The sequence below is a fragment of the Protopterus annectens genome, chromosome 5.part0 (genome assembly GCF_019279795.1).
Source record: "Protopterus annectens isolate FY-2018-M chromosome 5.part0, PAN1.0, whole genome shotgun sequence".
Classification (NCBI taxonomy): Eukaryota; Metazoa; Chordata; order Ceratodontiformes; family Protopteridae; genus Protopterus; species Protopterus annectens.
The window spans coordinates 1,028,451,449-1,028,476,297 of NC_056735.1; the positions used below are offsets into that span (position 1 = coordinate 1,028,451,449).

Here is a 24,849-nt window from a genome sequence, read left to right on the forward strand (position 1 = left end):
TGATAGAAAGGATCTTAGTAATAATACTTTTGGTTCCTAATCTAAATCTGGCTGTGCCTACTGTGCCTAGAAGTTTTTCAAAGACCAGCTTCCTAGGAAACTTCTGGAATATTCCTCCACTATGTAAGTGTATAGTGTCATAGGTTGAATTTTCTTTTACTTAATGCCCTCTAGTGTAAATTTAACATCCTTGCAACCCCTCAGCCATGGAACAAAAGTAAAACTGTATAAACACAAGCTTTTTTACCATCTGTATGGATTTTCCAAAAATCAGGCCCAAATATCTTGACAGACAGACGCATTCTTAAACCATTTTACTTGATCTTCTGCACATGTGATGTTCCTCATCTTACTGACTTTAATACACAACATTAGACTGAGGTGGATTTTGTCTCATTTCTACTGGAAAAAAGGAGTCAGTCTACTTACCTCATATATAAAACAGTTTACTAAGAACAGCATTAAAAATAATACCCCCTGTATTCTTCAAACCAAGCAAGTTGTTTCTGATGGGTTTCTCCCCAGTGATTCAGTAATCACCTCTAAGTGGCTCCACATTGTTGAGATGATGCATGCTTCTGTTAATCATTTTAATATGAAATTCCAACAGACCTACATATCAGGCACTAAATGAGTCCTTATCGGAAGTGCTGAAGTACCTTTAACCCGGCAATACATTATCTTCCCACCTTACAGACTCTTTAGTGTGCATGTATATATGTAGTTGCTCCAGACTTGGCTTAGCATCCAAGCCTAACTGTTAACAGTGGTACTGACAAAAAGTCTACTCCAGTCAGCCAATATTGTGTATTACTGTTGGTGAAATGAGGATTCTCACATGTGCAAAGGATCCAGAGTAGTGGTTAAGAATGTGGTTGCCAACGAAGATATTGGACTTAATTTTATACACACACACACACACATATATATATATATATATATATATATATATATATATATATATATATATATATATAGGTCTGCTTATGTATTGGAAAAAAAAAAAGGAAACACACTAAAAACACATTTTTGCAGGGGAGAAAAAAAAAGGAAACACACTAAAAACACAATTTTGCAGGGGAGCAAGCACCCCTGCACTCACCCCTGCTGCTTATATATACTAACTCTGAGATCGCACTACACTGGGGAAAAGGATATATCTTATCCCCATTGTACCGTGCTTCGATGAATCGCAAAAGAGCACTTTTTTTTTAAGTGCACTTTCGCTAAAGTGAGTTCGGCTTTCTGTTTTTCGAGAAAGTGATTTTTTGATAAAGAGAAGTAGACCTTTATATATAAAGAGAGAGATGTATATATACACACACATATATATTTGTGTATGTATACACACACACACACACACACACACACATATATATATATATATATATATATATATATATATATATATATATATATATGGATCTAGGACGTTTGCTCGACTGAGCAAACGACTGAAATCCAAACGGCTGGGCATACGTACGCGAAAGTGCTATTCACCGAAGCAGCACTTTCGCGTAAGTATGACTGTTGCCGAGGCTGTACTACGGTGCGGGTAAGTGAAATTTCACTTTTCTCCACTGTAGTGTGGTCTCGGAGGGAGAATATTAAAGTAGGGGTGGTGTGGGGGGGCAAAGCCCCCCTGCTAAAATGTAAATGAAGTTTTTTTTTTCACACGCTTTAACAAAAGCACTTTTTCGATAAAAGTGGTTTTGTTAAAGTGTGTTCAGGTTTTATGGATTCGGACGTTTGCTCAACCTAGATCCATAAATAAATAAATATATATATATATATATATATATATATATATATATATATATATATATATATATATATATACGTACATACATACATACATACATGTACAGATGGATTGATATAGATACGGACAGGATTTCCATGCATTTCAATGAAGGATGGAAGTGTAGTGTTTTTGGTGAATGTGCTTTTCATCACACTGTAGGGTAAGGTAATATATTTTTTAGTTTTGTGTTTCTGTTACTACTGACAAGATCATTGAAATGTGGGCTAGTTACTCCACTATTGTGTGATTTAAGACATTTACTGATGTGATGGTGTGGTGGTATGGAGGGGGGGGTCAAAGAATCAGTTGTTTGAGAGAACTTTTTTCACTTGAGTAGATTCCAATAAATGCACTCTTGGTTCCCTTTTTGCACAACTACACTTTCTCGCATCTACTACCTGCCATCATACCTTGTTTACTTCTGTGACCTTGAGCATGCCATCTTCAAAGTAGCAATTCTGCAGCAAAATGACACACCTCTTTAAGGCAGTACAAATAGCACAGAGAGTTCAGTCCTGGAGCACTCTGAGATAAAGCGGGGGGGGGGGTTGGAATAATGGTTAAGGTATTTACCTCATGGGTATAAGGTACTTGATTTTCACCTTTGAAGGGAAAATGTCCTACAAGGACAACCAGCCTAGTACTTTCCTGCAAACAAAACTTACAATATACCTGCAACCGCACATTCTCCACTAGACTAACTGATTCAACTATTTTGTCAGCATGTATCAGACTGAAAATACATGGATATAAAAGATATATCTGATACCATGGGTTTTTCACCATTACTAAACTAATTGAATAGCTTCAAATGAAATGGCTGATCTTTTTGCTAAAAGGGTTTTAGCACCATATACAAGTTATTCATTTAAGTATGTTATGTAATGTTCTGCCACATCCCAAAATTTTGAATTTTTAAAGATTTTTAAGCTATAATCTATTGCTGTTGACTATGCTATAGTATGCTGTATCACAACTTTATTGTATGTTGCAGATATGTATGTTGTATGCTATGAGCCTCCAGTGAAAATGGGCTTGGTCAGTTAGGCTATTCGAGTTTATACACAAACATACAAACAAACAAGCAAATCTGACTATAAATGAAATGATGGCAGGTACATGAACTTTTTGCAGTGTGTGACAGAAAACAGTCCAAACATCTGTGACTTCTATCTACACTCATTTACTTTGTGGCACGAACTTTGGGTAGGCTTAATTATTAAATGATTTAGCAAATGCTTGTACCTTTCAATTTATAAATTAATAAATACAACTTGTATGGTTAGTTGCAAAACCGTATCAAACATGATTTTGATAAGCAATGTCAAAATACATAATTAACTAAATAAATTGCAGAATGGTATATATTGTACAATTAAATCATAAAATATCCCACAGAAATCTTTCAGGAAAAGACAAGCTACTGATCTCATTTTAACACAAGCCAGATGAAATACTGATGAAATAATCACTACCATCTCTGTCATTGTGTGACAGTTTATTTTCATATATGTCAATAAGAATCTTGTAATATAAACGATGTATATGTTTATATTGGAAAGCAAACAATGTGCATGATAAAACATTTACATGCTGAGCACTTCTTTTGATATTCATATACTACAATTATTATTACCCGCTTAAGCTCTAGATATAATAGCATTAAACCAATATAATACAGAGCAACAAATATATGCGTATATATGAGATGTACTTTTGTTGCTCAATATTACACATGCTGTTAAATAACATGTTAATGGCAGGCACACTGTGAATATAATGCTGTTTTCACAGTATGCATGTCATTAGTGTGCAACTTCCACAGCATGCAAGTCAGTACAGCATTGTGCAAAATCTCATTTTATTAATACATGTTGCCAACCCGTTGTCCTTGGGATTCACTCATACTGTAACCACTCAACATGAACAGAAACTCATAAAGCCATAACAGACAGAAAAATCTTGGTGTTCTCCCATTTAAACAAAGTAACTTTTCAGCCCAGTGTTAACATTTGCCAACAGACACAATGCTTTTTGTCATGTTAAATTAAGAATATCTGCCTTGTGGATGTGTGATGATAAGCAAAACCAACACTGGAGTGACAAGCCTCATATCCTACTTAGCTAGTGCAACAGTGATTGAAACAACTGTCAATGACATCAGAATCAAACCACATTTAAAACAAGCATGCCTGTAAAGAGCTAAAATGTACCCTTAAAAGGTGTCCTCTGTCAGTTTTTAAACTGAAATTGAAACACTATGTCCCACATGTCTTCACAGGTAGGCTCTCCCTGTAACAAAAATATTTTAAGGCATGTTCTGTACCTTCCAACTTTCAAATCTTTATTCTGCTGAAGAAACTACAAATAATAATGAAACACTAATGTCTGGGCACTTTCAAAATGGGCACTTAACTACTGTAAAATACCTTAATTCTCTAGCAACTCCCCCCTTGTGTTCTACTAACTTAATTAATAAAAATAATTAAATGAACATGCAAGTTTTTGCCACTGTATTTCCAACTGAACGTGTTAAGACTATTTTTGATACTTTCTACAGGGTTCCTATTAGATGACCAAAGATGCATCTCAGTCAAACTTAAAGCAACAAAAAGGCAAAATAGCGAAGCGGCTTTTAAGCAAATTCATAGGTTCATAGGTGTGTACTAGGCTAATGGCCCTAGAGCCTTTACAAGCCTAGCCCAAAAATATTGCCCAGGCACCATGCCACCCAATGTTAGTTCACAGTGCCCATATCCAGTAGTGCAACTGGAATGATCACTGCAGTGAACTTTCTGTTACCCATCCACTCATTAAGATTTCTCTTGAAGAGGCCAGCGATGTGCTCTGACATGAATGGGAAGTTTATTCCGGAGTATGGGCATGTGTGTGTAAAAGTTTTTTTTCTGGATGAATAACTGAATAATCCAGAAATAGTACTTTGTTATAAAATGTTTTCTTTATAAAAAAAATGTTGCATGCTGTCTAAATGCTGTTCACTGTGTTTCTACTATGCTGGCTTCTTGTATCCTCCTGAGTCACATCTAAAAACAGTTATCATCTGTCTAAAGCACTTGCACAGTAAAATAAACAGTATGCTCCAGTGAAAGGTAAATTACAAATCCCAACTCACTCCTGAAAATAATGTACATGCCCCAGGAAGCCCAACACACTAACAGTTGTCTAATAAAAAAAATGTTTTAATGCTAATGCACTCATTGAGGTATTTGTCCATATTAACCGCCCTTAGAATGCTAGCAACAATGTACAGCACTTGCTAAAACTGTACTCCATGCACCAGTTCCCAATTTAGTACTTTGGAGGTTGCACCCAAGAAGTTACTACTGTCACCTCCATGGATTCTAAAGCTGGGAGTAAAATCAAGACATATCTTTGTATCATAGCTTACTTTATGCACAGGCAAACTATTCAGCTGCCCCTGAGTTTGCTCATATTTTTAAATTGTTCCTCAAAAAAAAGGTGTGTTTTTCTGGTAAATCTTTGACTGTTGTTGTGAAAAAAGGAGGTACTGCCAGCACAGACAACTGAAATTTTGTAAATAATTATATGTAATTTGTGAATATCAAACTGATTTATACAAGATGCCGGTGTTACAAATGTATTAGAACTGTATGTCATGTGTATATCAAACTGATTTGTACAGATGAGTGTGTTGAAAAGGTTTTTGTAAAAGTGTTTGTATTTGAAATGTATCCACAGTGCCTTACTGGAGAGAAAAGAAATGTGCATGCACTGTTGTAACTGTTTAAACGTATATGTTTTAACAGAGAAAACTGGAGGGTTAACCTCAATCCAGCAAACTTTAGAAAAATATCTGAAATTAAATTACTTTATAGGCTAGGCTATAAAGATGCTATCTCACAGGTTTTAATGCAAGCACAGACACAAAGTCCGTACTAGGAAGCTTTCTGTATTGTCTTTGGGATGAATAAATTACTACTCCAGAAGTGTGAAGGTATGCAATTATTTTATGACTTCCAGCACCTGCCAAAGGTCTGATGAAAAACCCTTGTTTGTGTAATTTTACAGGTAGCTGCTAAGTCCTGCCAGCTTCCAGCAATGGGGGGTTTGCATGGGAACTAGTAGCCAGAAAACCGGACGTAATGTCATTCTGCAAGCTATTGCTGAAGTAATATTTTAGATATTATTTGGAGAAGTCTGTTAGTGAGACTGACCATTCTGTATTCTGTCTTGGGCCAGACAACAAGAAGAACCATTTCCATCATCTCCCTTGCTCTATTAAATAGGTAGGGAATAGTAATTCTTTTAGATACAGTCAAGAAGATAGTAAAAAATAGTTTAGATATTGTTTTTTCTTTATTTGTCTGTGCCTGTCCTTCAATTTCCTGTGATTTGAACTCTGATGTCACTGTGAATATACACTTAAAATATTCTTGTTCTTTTATTATTTATTATTAAATATATTTAAACCTTTCATTGTGGCTGACCTTTGTAGAGCTATTTAAGTTTTGAGAGGACTTGTATATTTATTTGGTGTCACTGTGTGGGCCACTTCTAATAGCCTTGCTCTTGGTCAAACTACCATTTGTATTAATATTAATTTTACTCAGTAAAATTGGACACCCTTTTTTAAGGGCTTTAACATAGCTGGTGAGGGGTTATGGTGGCAGTGATAACTCCTTATAGTCTAAGCAAGAGAGGGCATAGCTAGTAAACCTGTGCCAGCCTTTCCAAGGTGTGTGTGTGTGTGTGTGTGTGTGTGTGTGTGTGTGTGTGTGTGTGTGTGTGTGTGTGTGTGTGTGTGTGTATGTGTGTGTCTGTAAGACAAATCGCCAGGAAGGTGTGTGTTAGCTACTTGGGCAGGGACACAAAGAACTGGTTGGACAGACAGAGTGCTGGAGGACTTGGCTTGGAACCCTGGGTACGGACTCAACTCTTTGGCTGTGCCAGTGGGGAGTCTTATTGAGAATCTGGAGAAAGAGGGATAAACCTGCCCCAGACTGACTGTGGGCTCAGTGTGCTCTTAAGGGAAATTGCACTTAATGCAGAGAGCTGCATCTGGGAATGCTGTGTGTGTACCTGTTATCCTCCCAGTGAACGTCTCCCTCAGGTGCCAGTGGTGAGGATTGAGGCTCCTTGATTACTGGCCCAGAGGTGGTGGGGCATCACAGTTGCATTCATTAAATAATGACAAATGAGTTTCAGATATCACATCCTTCAGAAAATGCATACTGTGCAAAACTTCATATTCTAAAAACTTTCTAGGTATATATGATGAGCAGCAGTTAAACTCTTTTTCAGATTTTGGGCCTTTGTTTCATTCCAATCTTTTTGTCTTTGTCATTGATTTTTGCACTAACAGGTTGCGAGAGTTTATTTAATTATGTACTTTTTTTTTAATTTTTTTTTTGTTTTACTTATTTATTTTATGAGACTTAAACACCTCAGATGTACACAGACAAATTAAGAATTTCTTTCCCAGGGAAAGAATTTGCTTGGCCGCTTCCGTTACTTTGACGTTTTTGGCACTGTATTGCGATATCGGAGTTGGTATATTTAAGTAGGAGGGGTGGGGGGGTGAAGCCTCCCACTTTATGTATTCTTTCAATTTTTTTTCTTTTTTTCTTTTTTTTTTTGGAACAGCGATTTTTTTTCCCTTGGAAAAAAATTGCTGTCTGAGCTTTCGAGATTGTAAGCTTTCACTTACATGGGGTTGATTATTCATCGTTCACTTTTCTAAGCATTCGATGATATAATATAGACCCTTTCTACATTACTGTTACACAAATTTGTAGTAAGCAGATATTTTTTTCCCCAGGTCTCCACTGCAAATATGCTTTGTCCATTAGGAAATTTCATTAGAAAAAGTAAATACAAATGATTACTATATTACACAAACATTAAAGAGAAACTACTGTACAGATAGCACCTTACTGTTATCCGGGGGGGGGGGGGGGGGAATGAAGACAAAAGCTTTACTGACAGCCATTAGAAATGCAGTTAAACACACACATTATCTTGACTTGGTATACAGCTTTTCTTTACATAGATTGCTTCTGACTTTCAGAACATCAAAAGCCAGATAGACCCATTGAATGCATTCCTCAGGCAGGAAGCCAGGGCCCTTAACTTGCTACTGAAATAAGTACAGGCTCGAGTTTTGTCTTCCGTGCACTTGACAATCTAAATTCTGACATACTTCCCAAAAGTGAAAATAAAATTTAAAAAAGTGTTCTTTGACTATACTAATGGAGGCTACAAGTATCTCCTTCCTTTGGATAGCCTGTCCTTACTTAAAGAGAATCAAAACATCTTTTTATATCAGCTCCTTACACTGTATACAATAAAGTTACTTACATGATCAACATTGGATTCCTCAAATAAACTTTATAAAGTATACAGACTTAATATGCAAATATATGATGTGCAGACAACATACCAAGTAATTTACCTTTTAGGATACTGGCCTCATGTAGTTTAAGAATCTCATATTTAAACAGTATAAATCGTATAATCTGGGAGCTATAAATAATAAAACAAAATGAAAAAAAAAACAGAAAAATTATTATTTTAGTGTCAACCTCCAATGATAAAACGGGCCATGAGATCACTTAAGAAACCTGACCACTACTAGGCAAGTGACGTGTCAGTGAAAAACATGATAAAGCTTCTGGTAAGGACCTTCTTGTAATCCTTCCATTAATGTTTTTACTGAGTAAAATGTTTCAAGACACATTGTTACTTATCTGTCAAACCTTTTATTCAGCAAAACTTGCTGAGTTTTGACATTAAAAATCCCCTTATTTTGAATGAGCTATGAGTCGTGAGGCATTACCGTAATGTCTAACAAAAAAATATATTTAAACCAAGTCATATAGCCAGACACTGTTTATAGGTTCATAGGTAGGTACTAGGCTATCAGCCCAAGGGCCTACGCAAGCCTAGCCAACAAGGTTCCCTGGCTTAAGCCACCCAAGCAAGTTATTTTCCTGTGCCCCTGACGAGCAGACACAAAGGTCCCCTGGCCATCATTTAAATAGGAACAATGGGTGGTTACACTGTATACTTTTGAAACATACTGAAATGTAAATAGAGGGAAATTATAAAAGCCTGATATGAAAATGTGCTTGACTCTGTTAAAAAAGCTGTCAGTCCTTTTAGCATTTGGCTGCTGTATTAGCATTATATGACCACAATATAATTAAAACACTAATATTACATCAAGACTACATACTCAGACAACAGACAAGTCTGTAAATATAATCATCCCAAACAGAAAAATCAGAAACATGAGTACTTTCTCAAATTAATACTTCCAATTCAAATTTAAATCAGACTACAGAAAGAAGAGAGGAATAAAGTTTAAATGGAAACACCTGGTCACCTCTAGAAATTAGTAGCATGGAAACTTTAGGGAATCCTGATACTAACATCTTAGCTTGAATAAATACTTCAGTTGTGGGGCCACAGTTTTTGACATAACATACATCTCATGTTATCTTCACTTAAGAAGTATATCTTGCAGTTAAGTCAAGCATGTTTTAACACTAAGTAAATTTACTCACACTTAAATACTGGCAGAACTACAGTAGTGATAGATGCAGTGCCATTTGTGTCTGCAAACTCTGGAATCAGACTCGTAAAACAAAGGCCTCATTCCAATTGTCATAAATGACACTTGAAAAGTGACCCTGTGTAATTAGCTTTATCCCCGTGTGTCTTACTTTTGTTTTAAGTGGTGTCCATTACTGTTTTACTTTCTCTGAACTAGCTGAATATCTTCACAAAAAACAACTCACACATTTTCTGGGTTTTACAACCATAAGAAAGTGCTTTCTTGATTTTGGATGAATTTTATAAATCCAAACTGCCTCAACTGTTCTTTTGTAACACCAATTTCCTTTTTGTTTAACAGTTCATTCAGAGTATTATGACTATCACTGGCAAAATGGTCAGCTATATGTTTAGTCTTTTGCACTGCAAAGGTTTCATATACAGTGGTTACCATTTATTACATACACGGGCAGAGATTTATTACAACAATCTTCAAAATCTACAAGTATGATATCACAATTATTTATAAATGGACTAAATTCAATGCTCCACCCTGGTAAACAAACAAACAAACAAATAAATAGATAGACAGACAAACAGATAAATAAATAAACTCATTAAGCTGTACACTAACCCCTATTACCTTCCTCTCAAACTTACACATATACAGACTTGCACACATATTCAACTTAAATCAGTATGAACCATGGATTTTGAAACTACAGATATTTAATTTGTTAAAAATATTTTGTAGCATCTGGACAAGCCGTGTGAACTCATGCATGCTGTTAGTATTGTCTTTTCAATGTTTCCTACACAGTGTGTGTATGTGTGCATGTGTGTGTGTGTGTGTGTGTGTGTGTGTGTGTGTGTGTGTGTGTGTGTGTGTGTGTGTATGTGTGTATGTCTGTATACTATAAAAAAAAAACTAGGAGGAGGTGAAGAAAAATGATTGCTTGCCTTACTGTGCACTAACAGCATTTAAAAGTCTGAAACTCTATTCAGGCTTACAAGTTTAGGATCTAAACTTTCTTATAATGTACTTTTTAAGGCAGCATACATATTTTTTCATTTGTGTGTCTGTTCATTTGTTAATCTCATAAGCCCTGTAGACAGCAACTGCCTCATTTAAGGACAGCCCCTGAAGCACAGTCTAGTAAAAAGTGTGCAAGTTGAGATCGAGGGAATCAAACTCAAGAGAAAGTTGCATCCGTAATCATGCCTGCTAATCTTGCACTAATAAGGACCCACTAATTAAAATTACTGTTCCTGATTACACTGCTACAGACCTGTGTTAAAATACTGGGCACAAGCATTAGAACATTGGTCAAGAACGAAGCTGAAGTATAGAGAACAGCAAGGCAAGCTCTTTCACTGAAGGGCCACTGCAAAGCTACCCTTTGACAATGGCCAGGAACACTGTAGTGGTGGTCAGAATTAAGAAACAATGTACATACTTGCAAAAGGTGCTTAATTAAGTTGAAACTTTAAATGCCATGCAAAAATGCAGCTAGGAGACAACTATCTTATTTTCAATGGCCACATACATCAGGAACCGAGGGAATTCAGAACTATAAGCATGCAGATGCCCCTTGGTTTGTGATGATTGAGGCAGAAAAAATATATATGCGCTGTTTGGAAGCATTCATAGTAACTCTTGGTCCTGTCACTTTCCTCAGCCATTAAGGCCTCAGTAAAACAAAAAGTTATTTTGGGAATGGGGGTGGTGTGGTCAGCAGACAGAATGACTTGCACTAATTTAAGGATCCCAGAAGAAAAAAAATATTTAGAAACTAACTTAAAATACTGTCACATGAAACCGCAGAAAAGCAGTTGGGTGGAAAGTTGGCAGGGTAGGAGGTTGGCATAAAGAGTCTTTACCTTACAGACACAAGGTGTAGGGTTTGATTCTCACATGGGATAGTTGGTTAGGCTTAAAATGGCCCATTAGGGCAGTTAGCCTAGTACAAACCTTGTGAATCAAAAAGTGTAAACTCTTATCAGATTTGACTATAACCCATGAAATACTTCAATCAGTTACTGAGAATTCAAGGATTATAACCCAGAAGAAGAAGTCAGAATATTGCACAGTATTGCCAGCTCTACACAAAATGTATTAACAAGTCTAAAGTTCTTCAGAATACCTCTGACCTCAACAATGATGTGTAAATGGCTTTGGAGAATCAAAACTCTTAAGGCACCATGTTGCATAACCATTATCCATAACATTTCTACTACATGATTAAAGTGGGGAATAAGCAAGTCACTTCTCTGACCCTTTAACAACAAACAGTGCAGCAGTAGACCGAAATGCAGAGTCTCTTTATACAACAATTCTGTACTGCGCATGACATGCTCATTCATATCCATACATTTTGGGACTGTCAAGAAACAATATGTGGAGATGAAAAGTATGTGGCTTGATAGCTGAAAACATAAAAAGATGAAGGAGAGAATCATACCACTGAAATACAGAGGTATTCACAAATGTAAAGAAAAATGCTATTTTCTTGTTAAACGCAAATGACCCCATATAATTAATGACTGTTAGGGTAAACAACTTGCTAGATAACATAATCATGGAGGCACAAACACTGCACTGGTCCAACTATGACACAGACACAACTTTCTTAAATACAAGCCCTTGAAAACAACTGATAGACTGAAGGCATCCTTCAAGTCAAGACCACCTCTGCCTATTATGTATTAATCCCTCTTCTACATGCAGTTTCATGTTTAGCTTGGGTGGTCTGTGTCAGGTGAGCCATTTCAAGAGAAAAGTCACTACACATTGCACAAATGCAAAATTTACCTGGATACAGAGTGCTGAAAATAAATATCAGCACATTTTAAAATGGAAAAGTATTGGGTCTGCAATAACATAATCAAATACACATATACTGATTGTATTGAAGAACTGCACTTTACAACTTTAAGCCAATAAAAATGCATTGTGTGTATATTTATGGTGTGATCTGTGTGCATGTGTGTAAGAGTGAGTGTGTGTAGCTAAACGTATGTATGCACTTGACTCTTTTTGTCTTTCTCCATTTGGTTACAAACAAGGATGTGCTGTTTAAAACTGGAAAATTCAGGAAAAGGGGCAATAATTTGGAAAAAATGAAAAAGTGAACAGTCTTAGAGAACAAGTTACATATTATTTTAGTGTCCTTTGATTCTGCTTTACTTCAACCAAATGTGCACATGTTTTGCACCACTACAAGTCAGAGGAGCTTAAACACTTATGGCTTCTCTCTGAACGGGGTCCCAGAAGACAAGTTTCTCAAATTACTGTAATAAACTGCCAAAATGTTTGCCAGTGTATATTTATTTTCTTTGAAAAGAATGTTTACAGGGATTTTTCGAAAGTAAGGCTCCCAGCTGGTGAATTGCATTGCTAACACTGAATAGCAAGGATTATCTCAGAAATTATGACTATGAAAGAGATCTGTTCATTACCAAGTAAATGAGCCATGCTTGTCTAATACAAAGTTCTGTACTACATTCTCACTACTGTCCACTTTCTAAATAAAGAAAATTATACTACATCCTTCCTTTTGTAAGATGGAAGAGTTTGGGTCTTAAGAACTTTAGGAGGAAATGATAAGGTCAGAACAGTTGAGACAGACAACAAAACCAAACATACACCTAAAAATCCCTACCATAATATGTTACCTTATTTTAAAATATCTATTTGGTAGTTATCCTAAGAAAGGTATTCTCCAACGCGCGCGCGCACACACACACACACACACACACACACACACACTACCGAAAACGTTTCAGTCCAAACAGCATTATAGAAGGAAACACCAAGAGTCAGGATTTTAAAGCTCTGTTGAGATGTTCACCTGATTAAACTGAAAACTGGCACACAAACCACAGCCCTGTTTCCCCGTTGAATGCCAACGTGTAAAATAAGTATAGACGACAAAAGCTAGCTTGTTTCAGAACACACTCGGCCTTCTTCTGCACTGCTGTAATCATGTTAACCCTTGATCTAGCAAAACACAAGACCCGAGCTACTGAATGTTTTTTTCTTCTTTTGTCACTTGCCTGCCATAAATATGCACCCGCCTCACGCTTGAAAAGCTGGAGGAGGTTAGAGGCTTGCTGGACATTTATCATGTTCTGTTCCCTGTTAACAAGCAAATACATTCCTTGAATGGCCCATTAGCAATAATTGTTAAATACCAAATGTTAGGTGATGGGATGTGACCAGCCTGCAGATTACGGAAGGGTGCCGGTGCTTAACAAGACCATTACAAAACGATGGAAGCTTTTGTTACCAGATTTGTATAGATTTAAATGAGAGCTGAATAAAAGACTATTTAATTCAACTACTGGGAGAGAACCAAGTATAAAAGTGGTTTAACCCCGATTTCTGTACAAAAAGAAGCTAATTCTCTGTACATTTTGAGTCTGGTGTCCCTCAAAACTAAATAGAGGGACCTCTGCTGCTTACTTGGAGTAGCATAGGGGGTAATCAAAACATCTGAACGATAAAAATTACTTTCATAGCAACTAAGATTTAGATATGATGGCATAATAGTAGTAGTCGCAAATATCCATATTGCTTCTGGACACATTCGACCACCCTGCTGTTTAACTTCATTAACTATGGCGTTATCTCTGTAAAGGTCATTTGAGTTAGGCATTGGGACCCCTTCTGTTCAAACGCAGAATTGAAGACTGCAGCTCCCCCGCCCCCTACCATGTCTCTCAAATGTACAGATTTTCGCAGAATGTCCAGATTTTTGCCTCATACTTTTGGTCTGTTCCTCATAGGGTTACCACCTGTCCCACTTTGCTAGGGACAGTCCCTCTTTGGGCAGTTGTGTCCTGCAAAAAAATAGTAAAAATGGCAAATGTCCTGAGATTTTAGGACAAAATTATTTCCTATATTTTATGCAATAGTTGCATAAAACAGTTATTCTGTATCTGAAACACCTAAATGTTATAAGAAATAGAATAAGCAACTAAAATGCTACAAAAATAAGCTTTTATTTAGGCAAAAAAATGAAGTTCTGTCCTTTGTACTGGCCGTGGGTATGTTTCGGCCTGCAAAATCTGACGTTTGTACCAAAAATGTCCCACTTTGGTAATTTGAAAAGGTGGCAACCCTAGTTCCTCATAAAATTTTGTTTTGTTTTATTTATTTATTTTTGACAAATCACTGAATGATCTAAGGACGAAAGTCACTAAATGACATGTATTTGAGTGTCAAAGTTCATCGCATAGTAACACAAATCATGTTATTCTAGCAACTTTCTAACTTTATAACAACAAATTTTAAAACATGTCCTTATTTTCGGGCCTTTACCCCCCCCCCCCCCCCCCCAATTATGTAAGGCTTTGTCCAGATTTCTTGCCCTGAGATGTTGAGAGGTGTGCAACGCACACACACACACACACACACACACACACACTTATCCTATTAGTATTTCAAGCGTCAAGCAAACTATGAGAAAATGCAAGAATGAGGCTGCACTGGAGTAGAATGCCAAACGAGCTTCAAGATTAGTTCCGTTCAACTGTTTACATTAAGGTACAGTACAGATCCAGCACAAAATCCTTTTTTGCTACCAGGTGAAATGCGCGGGCGTGTGTGTCGCGGGCGCGCTGACTGCCGCAAGGATACTTAAATCACACGCAAACAACATACGGTGCAGCCAAGGTGATTTACTGTGCAAGGTAACATGGATGCCTTTCTCTGATGCCACATAGCTCAAACGAAAGTTGACACACAGGGTACATGCCTGGTGACTGTGAAGATTAGGACTCAGCTTCCTTTTCCACAGAAACGGCGAGACCCATGAGGTCGTGTGGTGAGGAGGGGGGTCCCACACACACACGAAACATCCACATCAGAATCAACAAAATCCTTTGAGAATACCTTTTTAGCCCCTCCTTGTGCCGGAGTCTAACGCCGTCATATTTAAGACACACACTGACGTGATAACTTTACTGATACGGTTAAAATGCGTACTCAATAAATGTAGAAATACATTGACTTGTTTTAGAAGTAAAATACTGAGAATGGGTTCCAAAGGTTTAGATGCTCAGTTTCTGAGAGGACTAGCAATTGTAAACGAGGGGAGCACTAAAGTACTGGGAAAGCTACCACTTAGAAGATGGGAAGATTTATGTCCTACCGGAATAGTGACCAGTTAATAATGTAGGGAGGAAAATGGCTGTAGTTAAGCACTGCATTTCTTTTGATGGAGCCAATCAAAGGGGACTCCATAAACTGGTCTCCATTTTTCTCTCTCACACAATAAGAGAAACCCAGTCGAAGATACCCAGAGATACCTCTCAAGTCAAAACAAATGCAGATATCACAGCTAACAACTGCTTTACTCGAGAATTATGGGCAAAATCCAAAAATAAAGGGGAATAAAGGCCCAAAACCGGGGACTGTTGAACGTTACAGTACATCTCCACCCCAGTGTTCGATCTTATGATACTATACCCAACTTGGAAGCTACATGCAGCCGTGTTTTATTTTCACCAGGAAGAATAACATATTGAAGACGCTTAAGCACTTGATACCTACAACCAAGAAACAAAGTGCTGGTGCGTCGTCAGTGCCAAGAGCCATACATAGCTAATCCTTCCAGTCTGACCATCGGTCCCAATTAAAAGTACCAGTACAATTCCAATGTAAATGGGCAAAACCATTGCTCTCAACTCACTTTACACCTCTGTAGGCCTTTCAAAGCTGAGTCCGTTCGGTCAAACAGAGCCTGCCTGAGGTATGTGTTGCCATGGCATTGCCCATTTTATCTCGCCCCCTTACAGGAAATAAACCAGGATGCTCTGTCACACGTTATTTGGTGTAAATGAACAGGAGAGGATTCACGGCTATACAATCGAGCAAACCAAGCCAGGTGTGTTACACATTTTTTGGTACAGGTCAGTCAACAAAAGGGAGAAAGTGGTTTCACCACAGCCGCTGACTCTACTTTGCATATGCAGTAGCATAACTGTACAGTGGTCTTCTTCTTGCCTTTTAAAAGTCAATCAGATTGACTTGCTTTCAACATTTGTTCCACGCTTTTGCTAACACCGGCTGTGTGACAACGTCTATGCCAGGCACATTCAAACTTTATGTTCCAAAACGTGAGCATTTTTTTGGAGCCACGACTTAGCTAAGGCCTGGACATACAAAATACAATGAAATCAAGTGCAATAATACTTTTTGGTTCATTCTGCGTTTCAGTACATCTTGGACAGGGAGCCAGACACACCCATTGGCAGTCCCCTGTCACTGTACAAAAGGGAAAACATAAACAGACCTACACAGAGATATGATAAATTACAGGAAAAACAAGTTTCTTTATGTCACTGGTCAAAAGCCAACAGATTACCCACAAACGTATCCCTTTTTCTTTTTTAAATAATAATTGTTCAACTAAAATGAAAATTGTTCCTGCTGATATACCACAATGATTGAAGGTTTAGTGTTAAATGTAACCACAACTTAAAATGTGTTTTGTTTGTGCCGCTCAACAACTGTGTAAGGTTACAAAGGAAATCAACTAGCTTCTGTCTAAAGCACCACTGTGCACCTAATTGCTGCACTCACAAATTACTATCCCTAGCCTTATTTTGCTGGAATATACACCTAGATCACAAGAGTACTCTGACAAAAGAGGCCACTGGATGACTGCTTGGACTTGTTTTGTTCAGGAGAGTTAGAACATTTGGACTAAGTGTCAGAAACACTTTTGTTCTTCTTCATGACTAAGAGAGATACACTGAGTTAGCATTAAAATGTAAGGCAGGAGTTCAGTTTTCTAACCTCCATCACTCCTCACTCCTTTCCTGGGGAGCTTGCAGTGTACCAAGTGAAAATGCTTGATAACATTGCAATAAAGAAGTATTAAAAAAAGGCACCGCCATTCATTGAAGAGCAATTGTGTTGCACTTGCTATTGATATAAAATCATCATCGGGCACAAACTAAAATGAAAAGTCTGCAGATTTGCAATTTTCCATGTACAACAAATTGCATCACTCCAATTCCATTGGTATTAAAAGAACTGCAGAAGTCATTAGGGTTTAATTCAATGTTTTGAAAAAGGCAAGTGCTACCCCTTTTCACATATGATTCAATGAATAAGTAATTATAAAACAGGAAAGAAACTATACTTTGCCTTCCAGAATTTGCCACTCATTTCTCCACCGTTTCCTTATATAATTAACTTTTTTTTTCACTTAAGGCTCAACTGCTTTAACATATGTCCATCATTTCAGATGCCTTGACTGACTACATGGCCTTTGTAAGTCATCTTGTTTGTCACTCCATCCTTTAATTTTCCTTTTCTGGTCACTCACCTTGTATATCGAATCTTTGGTGTTTTTTTGTTTTTTTTTTGCTAAATCAGAGAAATCTGGATTCTACAGTATTAATGCCTCAAAACAATGTTTCTTGCATATCTAACTGGCTGTTGAAGGCTCATAAATGATTAGGGGAGTATTGGGACCTGCTCTACAGGATCACACAGTTGGCTTTAAAGCTAATGGGGGTGCAAATTCCTCTTTATTCAACATGATGCACTCTGAGGGCCTTATTTCCAGCCTATCATCTGTTATGTTAGCAGAGTTTTATTTCTTAAGTGACTAACATATGAGATTCTACTCCTAGATCCTTCAGACAAACACAAAAAACATAGTGGCTTTGACATTATATTTCACATATATGACTGCTTACCTACTACTGAAACTTAATTTGCTGCATGAATTATATTGCAAGCACATTTTTTATTTTAATGTTAATGCTTAATGTGTGCATTTCCTAACCGCATAAATAAAATTAAGTTTCATCAGAATAGTTATACAATGCACATTGTGAGTTATTGTCTAAATCAGGCATCTTTGCCTGCAAAGGTTCTTTCCTCAAACAACATTGCCTCTCTACTTTGTCATCCTGTCAGAATGCAAGGAACGTGGTTAGTGAAAGCATAAACAATTCCATCCGTACAGTGGTGTATTCTTTCTTTTCTTTTAAGTAACACAGACAAGAGTAACCTAAACACAAGCTGCAGACAGGACAGTTTGGGAGTCTAGTCAGTCACCTATAATATGTACTTGCCTACTAGCAGTTCAAGATATGTTAATTTATGTAATTTATTTACTAACTGGCTAACTAAAATGCTCCTTATTGGGCTCTTTTCTTAAAATAGACCACACAATTTAATCTAGCCAAGCAACAAATTTTAGGAGGAAAAGGAGTATGCAGAAACTGGTCCAGCACGTGAACTCCGCACACATGACAACTGGAGATCAGTACTGAATCCGCAACCATGAAGCTATGAGGCAGAAACTATAATCACTGAGCAACGATGCTGCCCAGCAATGCTTACAATCATGTGATGTCACATAAATTGAAAATGTAAGCCTCTGACTTCTTGTACTTTAATATCTAGTACCTTACCATATCTTTATAAATATGACAGAAATCATGAGTGACTAACAAGCGAGTTGTTCAAGTCATTAATGATTACTAACTAAGCTTTCAATTTTTAACAAACCAGCTCACAAAGAACATTTCCAGGTCAGAACATTGGTTGGATTTTAAATGAAAAATAAAATAGTCTTCAAGGAAAATTGTTGACTTGCATTTTAAAAAAAGGAAAATAACAAAACCTTACATATTCCTCTTTAAAAGGGCACTTGCAAGCCCAACATGTTATACACTCATTCTCCCTAGAAGTCACCTGTTAATAATTGAATTAGTTCCTAAATCATTTTCATAAAAGAGGGCAGTTGTATGATCAAGCCAAATAATTCTCATTAAAATATAGTATTATGCACATAAATGCAGCTTTGCAAAATAATTACCTGGAATTTAAAATCTAAAAGGTCTGTGGGACTGTTGGTCAACTAACTTAACATGGATTCACTTAATATTTTGCATCCTACTTAAGGTTTCAGTCTATAGAGTCTAGTCCCACTAGCTACAGTCTGACAAAGACTGAAATGGAAAGTGTAGCATGAAAAAGTAGCTGGACAGTACAACACTGGAGTTAATGCAATGATTCTGGAAACACACAAGGTTTGCCATTTAAACACGTCTGTCCAGTTCACAATAAAAAGTGACACCCATGACTCCTTAATGAACTAGAGGAGATGTGTCTACAAATCTGTATTTAACTTCACTGATTTCATAGCATTACTATGACTGGTTACTCAGAGATCCAGTCTTGTAGCATTGTGTGTACCTTTTTCTTGTAGCAACTCACACTGCTAAAAGCCAGTTCAGTTAACAGCCCACTACATTTAAGAAGCATAGCCTATCTTCCTGTACTGAGGTCTGTTTATGAAGAACCAACACTGCATCTCAGCAGAATCAAAGTGGGGAGCCTTCCTTCCCTCACTCCTGGTTCAGCTAAACCGAAATCTTCCCCCAAATGGGAAAACAATTCATATACAGAGTTCAGGGATACATCTCTGCACTCTTGATATCCATCATATGATGACCATTTGCTTCAGTCATCAAACTTCTTTTCTTGGACATAATTACATATATAGGGCCTTTCACCAAGAAAATTCTCCTGAAAACACAGTAATGAGCCACCAACTGTAGAACTCACATGCCCAAGCCAACCACTGACTGTACTATGTACCCTTTGGATTTTATGAGTTAACAGTAGAATTACTCAGCGGTAAAGAGTACTATTAAGGATGCAAAAATGTTGACTTACGCAGAGTAACAAAATTATCGCGTACTGGGCTACTTCAACAATTGCCCAAATTAAAAAATGAAAACCTGTCAGTTGTAATGTGGCAAAGGTACTGCTGGGAGCCGCGTAACAGGGCTAGGAAAGTTTTAAACATCAGCAGTAATCAGGTTCTCTGAAGGTTTGTTTGCAATACTGAACTATTTCAGATATAACTCCATGGGCTATCGACAAAAAGGATAATCAACAAACTGACCAACTCAGTGGGGATTTTAATTGTGATTTAACCTCCCCATTACCCCACCCCCCAAAAATTCGGAATATCAGTGATGTAAAAAAATAGCATTCAACCATTTTCAAATAGTCTGTATAGACTAAAACTAACACGCAAAGAAGATTTTAACTATGCTTTACGTTGTATACAAGACAAAAATGCTGGATAAATTGGCCAGACTTAAAATAAAATAGCCTGAGACTGACCGACAATCCGGTGTGTGTGTGTGTGTTGGGAGATAGTTCATGCGAAGACGAGTTCCCTACGAGAGCCCGTGTGGAGTGAGGCCTTAAAGTGTGACCCCACTACACGAAGTCAGAACACAAGGAATGACGAAGGGACGAAGTGGTGGACCCTCCTTTGCAGGTGTGACTAGAAATGTTGTGAAGTACAAGCCAGTAATTACTACCCCACACCACCAGCACACCGTCACATTGCATCTGTACACTCTGTTCCGAATCTAACCTTGTAATAAATTCCCTTTGCACATCAAAATCTGTATCATAGTTTGCAAAACATAAAATGAGCCTAACTTTCTTTTACATTTAAAGTTAGAGCAAAAACACGAAATGCAGTCCAGAAATTAGGTTTAAGCTTTCTGCGTTTCTTTTATTTAAAGTCTTCATTAATGTAAAATCTGAAACAAAAGCCACCTACCCTGCTGTTCAATTCAGCGACTTCCGGAGCTTCCCTTAATTCAGACGCAAAGAGTAAAGGCTTTTCTCACGTTTACTTCTTTCAATTAGGATACAATCTGCATGTTAGCTGCATTTTATATAAAATAGTACTTATGCGGTGGTATTAAGTTTCATGGACAAAATCAACAACGGTTCGGTGCATCATTATGGATTAATTTTTGTCAATGTTATGAAGATGAAAGATAAATGAAGAAGACTGAATGAGTTTTTCAGACCATCGGTTTGCAGGGTTCATTTCTAAGTACAAACTTAGTGTTGATGAACTAGGCTGTAGAATACATTCTTTAACCACATTACAGAAGCTGAAATGATGAATAACAGCGGTCTGCTAAACTTTTGAGAAGAGAGCCCAGCTCCTGTAAAATGCATCATGCGCGTAAGCAGAATTAAAACATAAGGCTCCTCTTTTATACGTTCATTTAGGTGACTTAAATTGCTGACAACTTTTGTGTATAAAACGCTAATTTTATGGATCATGGGATGTTATAGGAATAATGAGATCCTGCTATGAATTAGAAATACTAATTAAACTGTCTGCTAGCTTAACAGCCATAAACTGACACAGACCTGTAATGCACACTGAGGTAATTTCCAAATTATCTTGAAATTTCAGTAAAGGTGATCAACCCTGTTCCTTATCAGTCACAGATACTGAGAGTCATGGCATTTCATGTTTTTTTTTCAGCACAGCAAACAAACGCTGACTTAAGTACGTATTTACCAATGGCTACACATCTGAATGTGCAAGTGAGAATTCCAAGAGACAACCCAGCTTTGTTACCAACACAGTCTCAAAAGTAATGAATGCTTCCTTAACATGACTACTAGCCGGGGTCGGGACAGATATGACAGCAATAACTGCACAATAGAGATCTGCCAGTTATTGTTATGTACTAGTATAAATGGGATCGTGCTGTTCACTCCAAATGTATTATCCAGTTGGAATTTTATTGTGTGTGGGTGGGGGTTGGGGGTGAATCGCCCTTTATTAAAGCAGCTGATCAAACCCCTTACTTCTCCCTTACTGAATGGTGCAGGCAGCCCGCCGGCGCCTCCTTACAAGCCGAAATCGAGGAGGCCTTTCATCATTTAATCTGCACGCGGTTGGTTCAACACAAAGTGGGGGTTACCAGACACATGAAAACTGCGGGGTACCCCAGTAACCGGGAAACAGCCGACTCAGACTGAAAGAGAGAGAATGGAAATAGCATTGGGTATGCTGAGCTTCCACGGACTTTTGTTCTGGGATTTCGCAAACTGATTCAATTTGTGAGCCCGAATTACTGAAGCGTGTTGCTGTAAGATCGACAGGCACATACATCTGACTTCCCCATTTATCGGAGATGGTCTTATCGATCACCCAACCCACTCTATTAATCAATGTGACCTAAAATTTAATAATAACTAATAACCCTTAAGTAGGAGTATTACCAACAATTTACAAACTCGCAACACGCACCATAACAATAATATTTACATTTTATTAATATTACCACTGTATTCTCTCCGCTAGTTATTCGTATGGGGATGCAGAAGTATTGCATACTTTCACATTTAGTGATGGCCACATCGTGAGAACCTTGCTGATGATGCATTGAATATATTAATCATGCAGTGGAAATACCTTCCTATTCAACACTGACAAAAAGGGATATCAGATGAGAAGCTCTAGATCTTTGTTAGACTAAAAGGTTTTTCATTACTGAAGAAAAGCTACAAACCGCGCTCCCTAACACAGACACTCACACTTCGTCGTCACTACAAATAAAGATGAGAGTGGCCTTGGAATAAATATCACGACCTTCCCGTAATGTGTGACTATTTTTCACAGGCAGTGGGTCTGTATCGGACCAAAAGCATTTTCTGAACGGGACACACCACACAAAAATGTACCGAATAAACAATAACTTACTTTGGGTTTGAAGCGTTCCAATAGATGGAATCCAAAATCTCAGACGTGGAGAGAGCAGTCCTACACAATACTATCAAAATACCCCAGTAGTATTTCCAATCCGAGTCCCTCCACATTGCCATGGCAAAACTACTGCTCCCGATGCTGGTGGGCGAACCTCGGTACTTCAATGCCGCTGATGTCCTGACGCCAGTACCTCACTGCGATAGGAAAACAACCCCAATCCTAAATTAGTATGTAGCAATTTAGAGCAGAGCCTCCGATTCCATGCAATCCACTAGCAGCCACCGAAATAGATAGGGCGGACAAGAATCCCTTTCCTGGTATGATTCAACTATGTTTGGCTGAAATCTGTCGCAAATTTAACACTGTTCTTCCTCTTGCCCTTTCCCACTTAGATTTCCGAATTAAATCCACAGTCCAGGTCCACAACATACAATCCCAGGTGCATGCACTTGCTGTGCAGCCAGCAATGTCTCTCAACAGCTTTGCACAATCCAAACCCCCTAGGAAGCCCTTCACGGTGGTAACACAGCAAATACGATTATCCACTGCTACCAGTATACGAAGTACACAAAATAAGACGGGAAGAAAACTGGATAAGGCAGACTTCCACAAGGAATAAGTTGCTAATGTAAAATTTCTTGTAGAGTCAAGAGCTCCCCGGCCTTTCTGGAAGCTGGGAATGGTGGTGGCACTTGTTTTATTGTGCCCTTTGTGTATTAAAGCGTGCAGTTGTTGCTAGACTGACATATGCGTTGCTCCTTCCCTTGTCACTTCTGCTGCTGTTGCTTCATTGCTAGCAATATTAGTCACACTGTGGAAATCCTCAGCTCCACACACGCCGCCCAACTAAATAAGACTGAATGGTAAAATGAGCCACTAGAGCTCGGGCTGTGGCGCCAGTAATATAAACCAGCATGGCCCGCCCTCCTCGCCTGCATTCATTGGTTTGTTGTTACGATGCTTTATGCTTGGTGGCTCATCAGTCTGTCCGTCTAGCGATTTTGCCTGCCCACCTCCACCCCTAAAGGGTGGCAGGTAACAGGAGACGACGAAGACAGAAAGTTGTATGACTGGGAAGTGCACAGAACATACTTTCGTTTGCTTATGTATCCAAATCCCAAACACACACCCAGACCGCACTAAACGCGTAAGAACCCTTTATATCAGCGTAAAGATTAAATAAAAAAACGCTTTATATTTTTATTACAGATTTGTTAGGTGCTTCTGAAGGCGAATCTAAAACCCTGCACAATCTACAACAGTTCGTGTGCCTGTTTGTGTGCGTGTGTGTGTGTGACACACACACAGCTCTTAACCTCTTGGCACAAAAAATCTGGACAAAGCCAAAAATACTGGAAGACAAACCCCAAAATAGGGATAGATTTTAAATATCGCTCTTATAAACTTAGAAAGTTGCTAGAATACAAGCTCTTGTTTTACCATGTATTTTTTTCTTAAGGTAATGAAGTCTGAAACTCATATGCCTGTCACTTAATTCAATCCACATCGATTTGTTGCAAAAATCCAGAAAATCACACATTTTATGAGGAACCTACCAAAAATATGGGGCAAAAATCTGGACATTCTGCGGAAATCGGAAAGTTGATGCGCGCACACACACACACTTTTTAGAATAACTCCACTTAACTCAACATCGCGGAAGCTATCTGTTGTCTGAATTAACAATACTAAGGATCCGTAATTATTTGATTCCTGGCTGTTCTTTGGCTTTGTTCCTAAATTGTGACATAAAGCTAAAAGTTAATATCTGTTACTCGCATACTTATTTACTTTTAGTTAACAGAGCTAGTCCCATGCCGTCAGACCTCATGTTGTGGAGGACCCCCACACACAAAAAAAAAAGCCCAGTCACTATAATTGTCACACCTCAAGATGCTAACAGGTATTGCAGCATAGAAGTACAAAAGGTAAAGT

The 24,849-nt window shown here is 37.9% G+C and overlaps 1 protein-coding gene across 2 annotated transcripts in view; it reads right to left on the reverse strand.

Annotated features, from left to right (window-relative positions):
• Window positions 1-23,797, reverse strand: part of EFNB2 (ephrin B2) — a 77,957-nt gene extending 54,160 nt beyond the window's left edge. Inside the window, exon 1 of one of the 2 annotated variants that reach the window (XM_044072747.1) lies at window positions 22,909-23,797. In XM_044072747.1, the coding sequence (XP_043928682.1) occupies window positions 22,909-23,030 (122 nt within the window). In that variant the 5' untranslated portion in view covers window positions 23,031-23,797. The remainder of the gene's footprint in view (window positions 1-22,908) is intronic. The other variant, XM_044072746.1, reaches the window with a different exon arrangement.
• Between the last annotated feature and the right edge of the window lie 1,052 nt (window positions 23,798-24,849).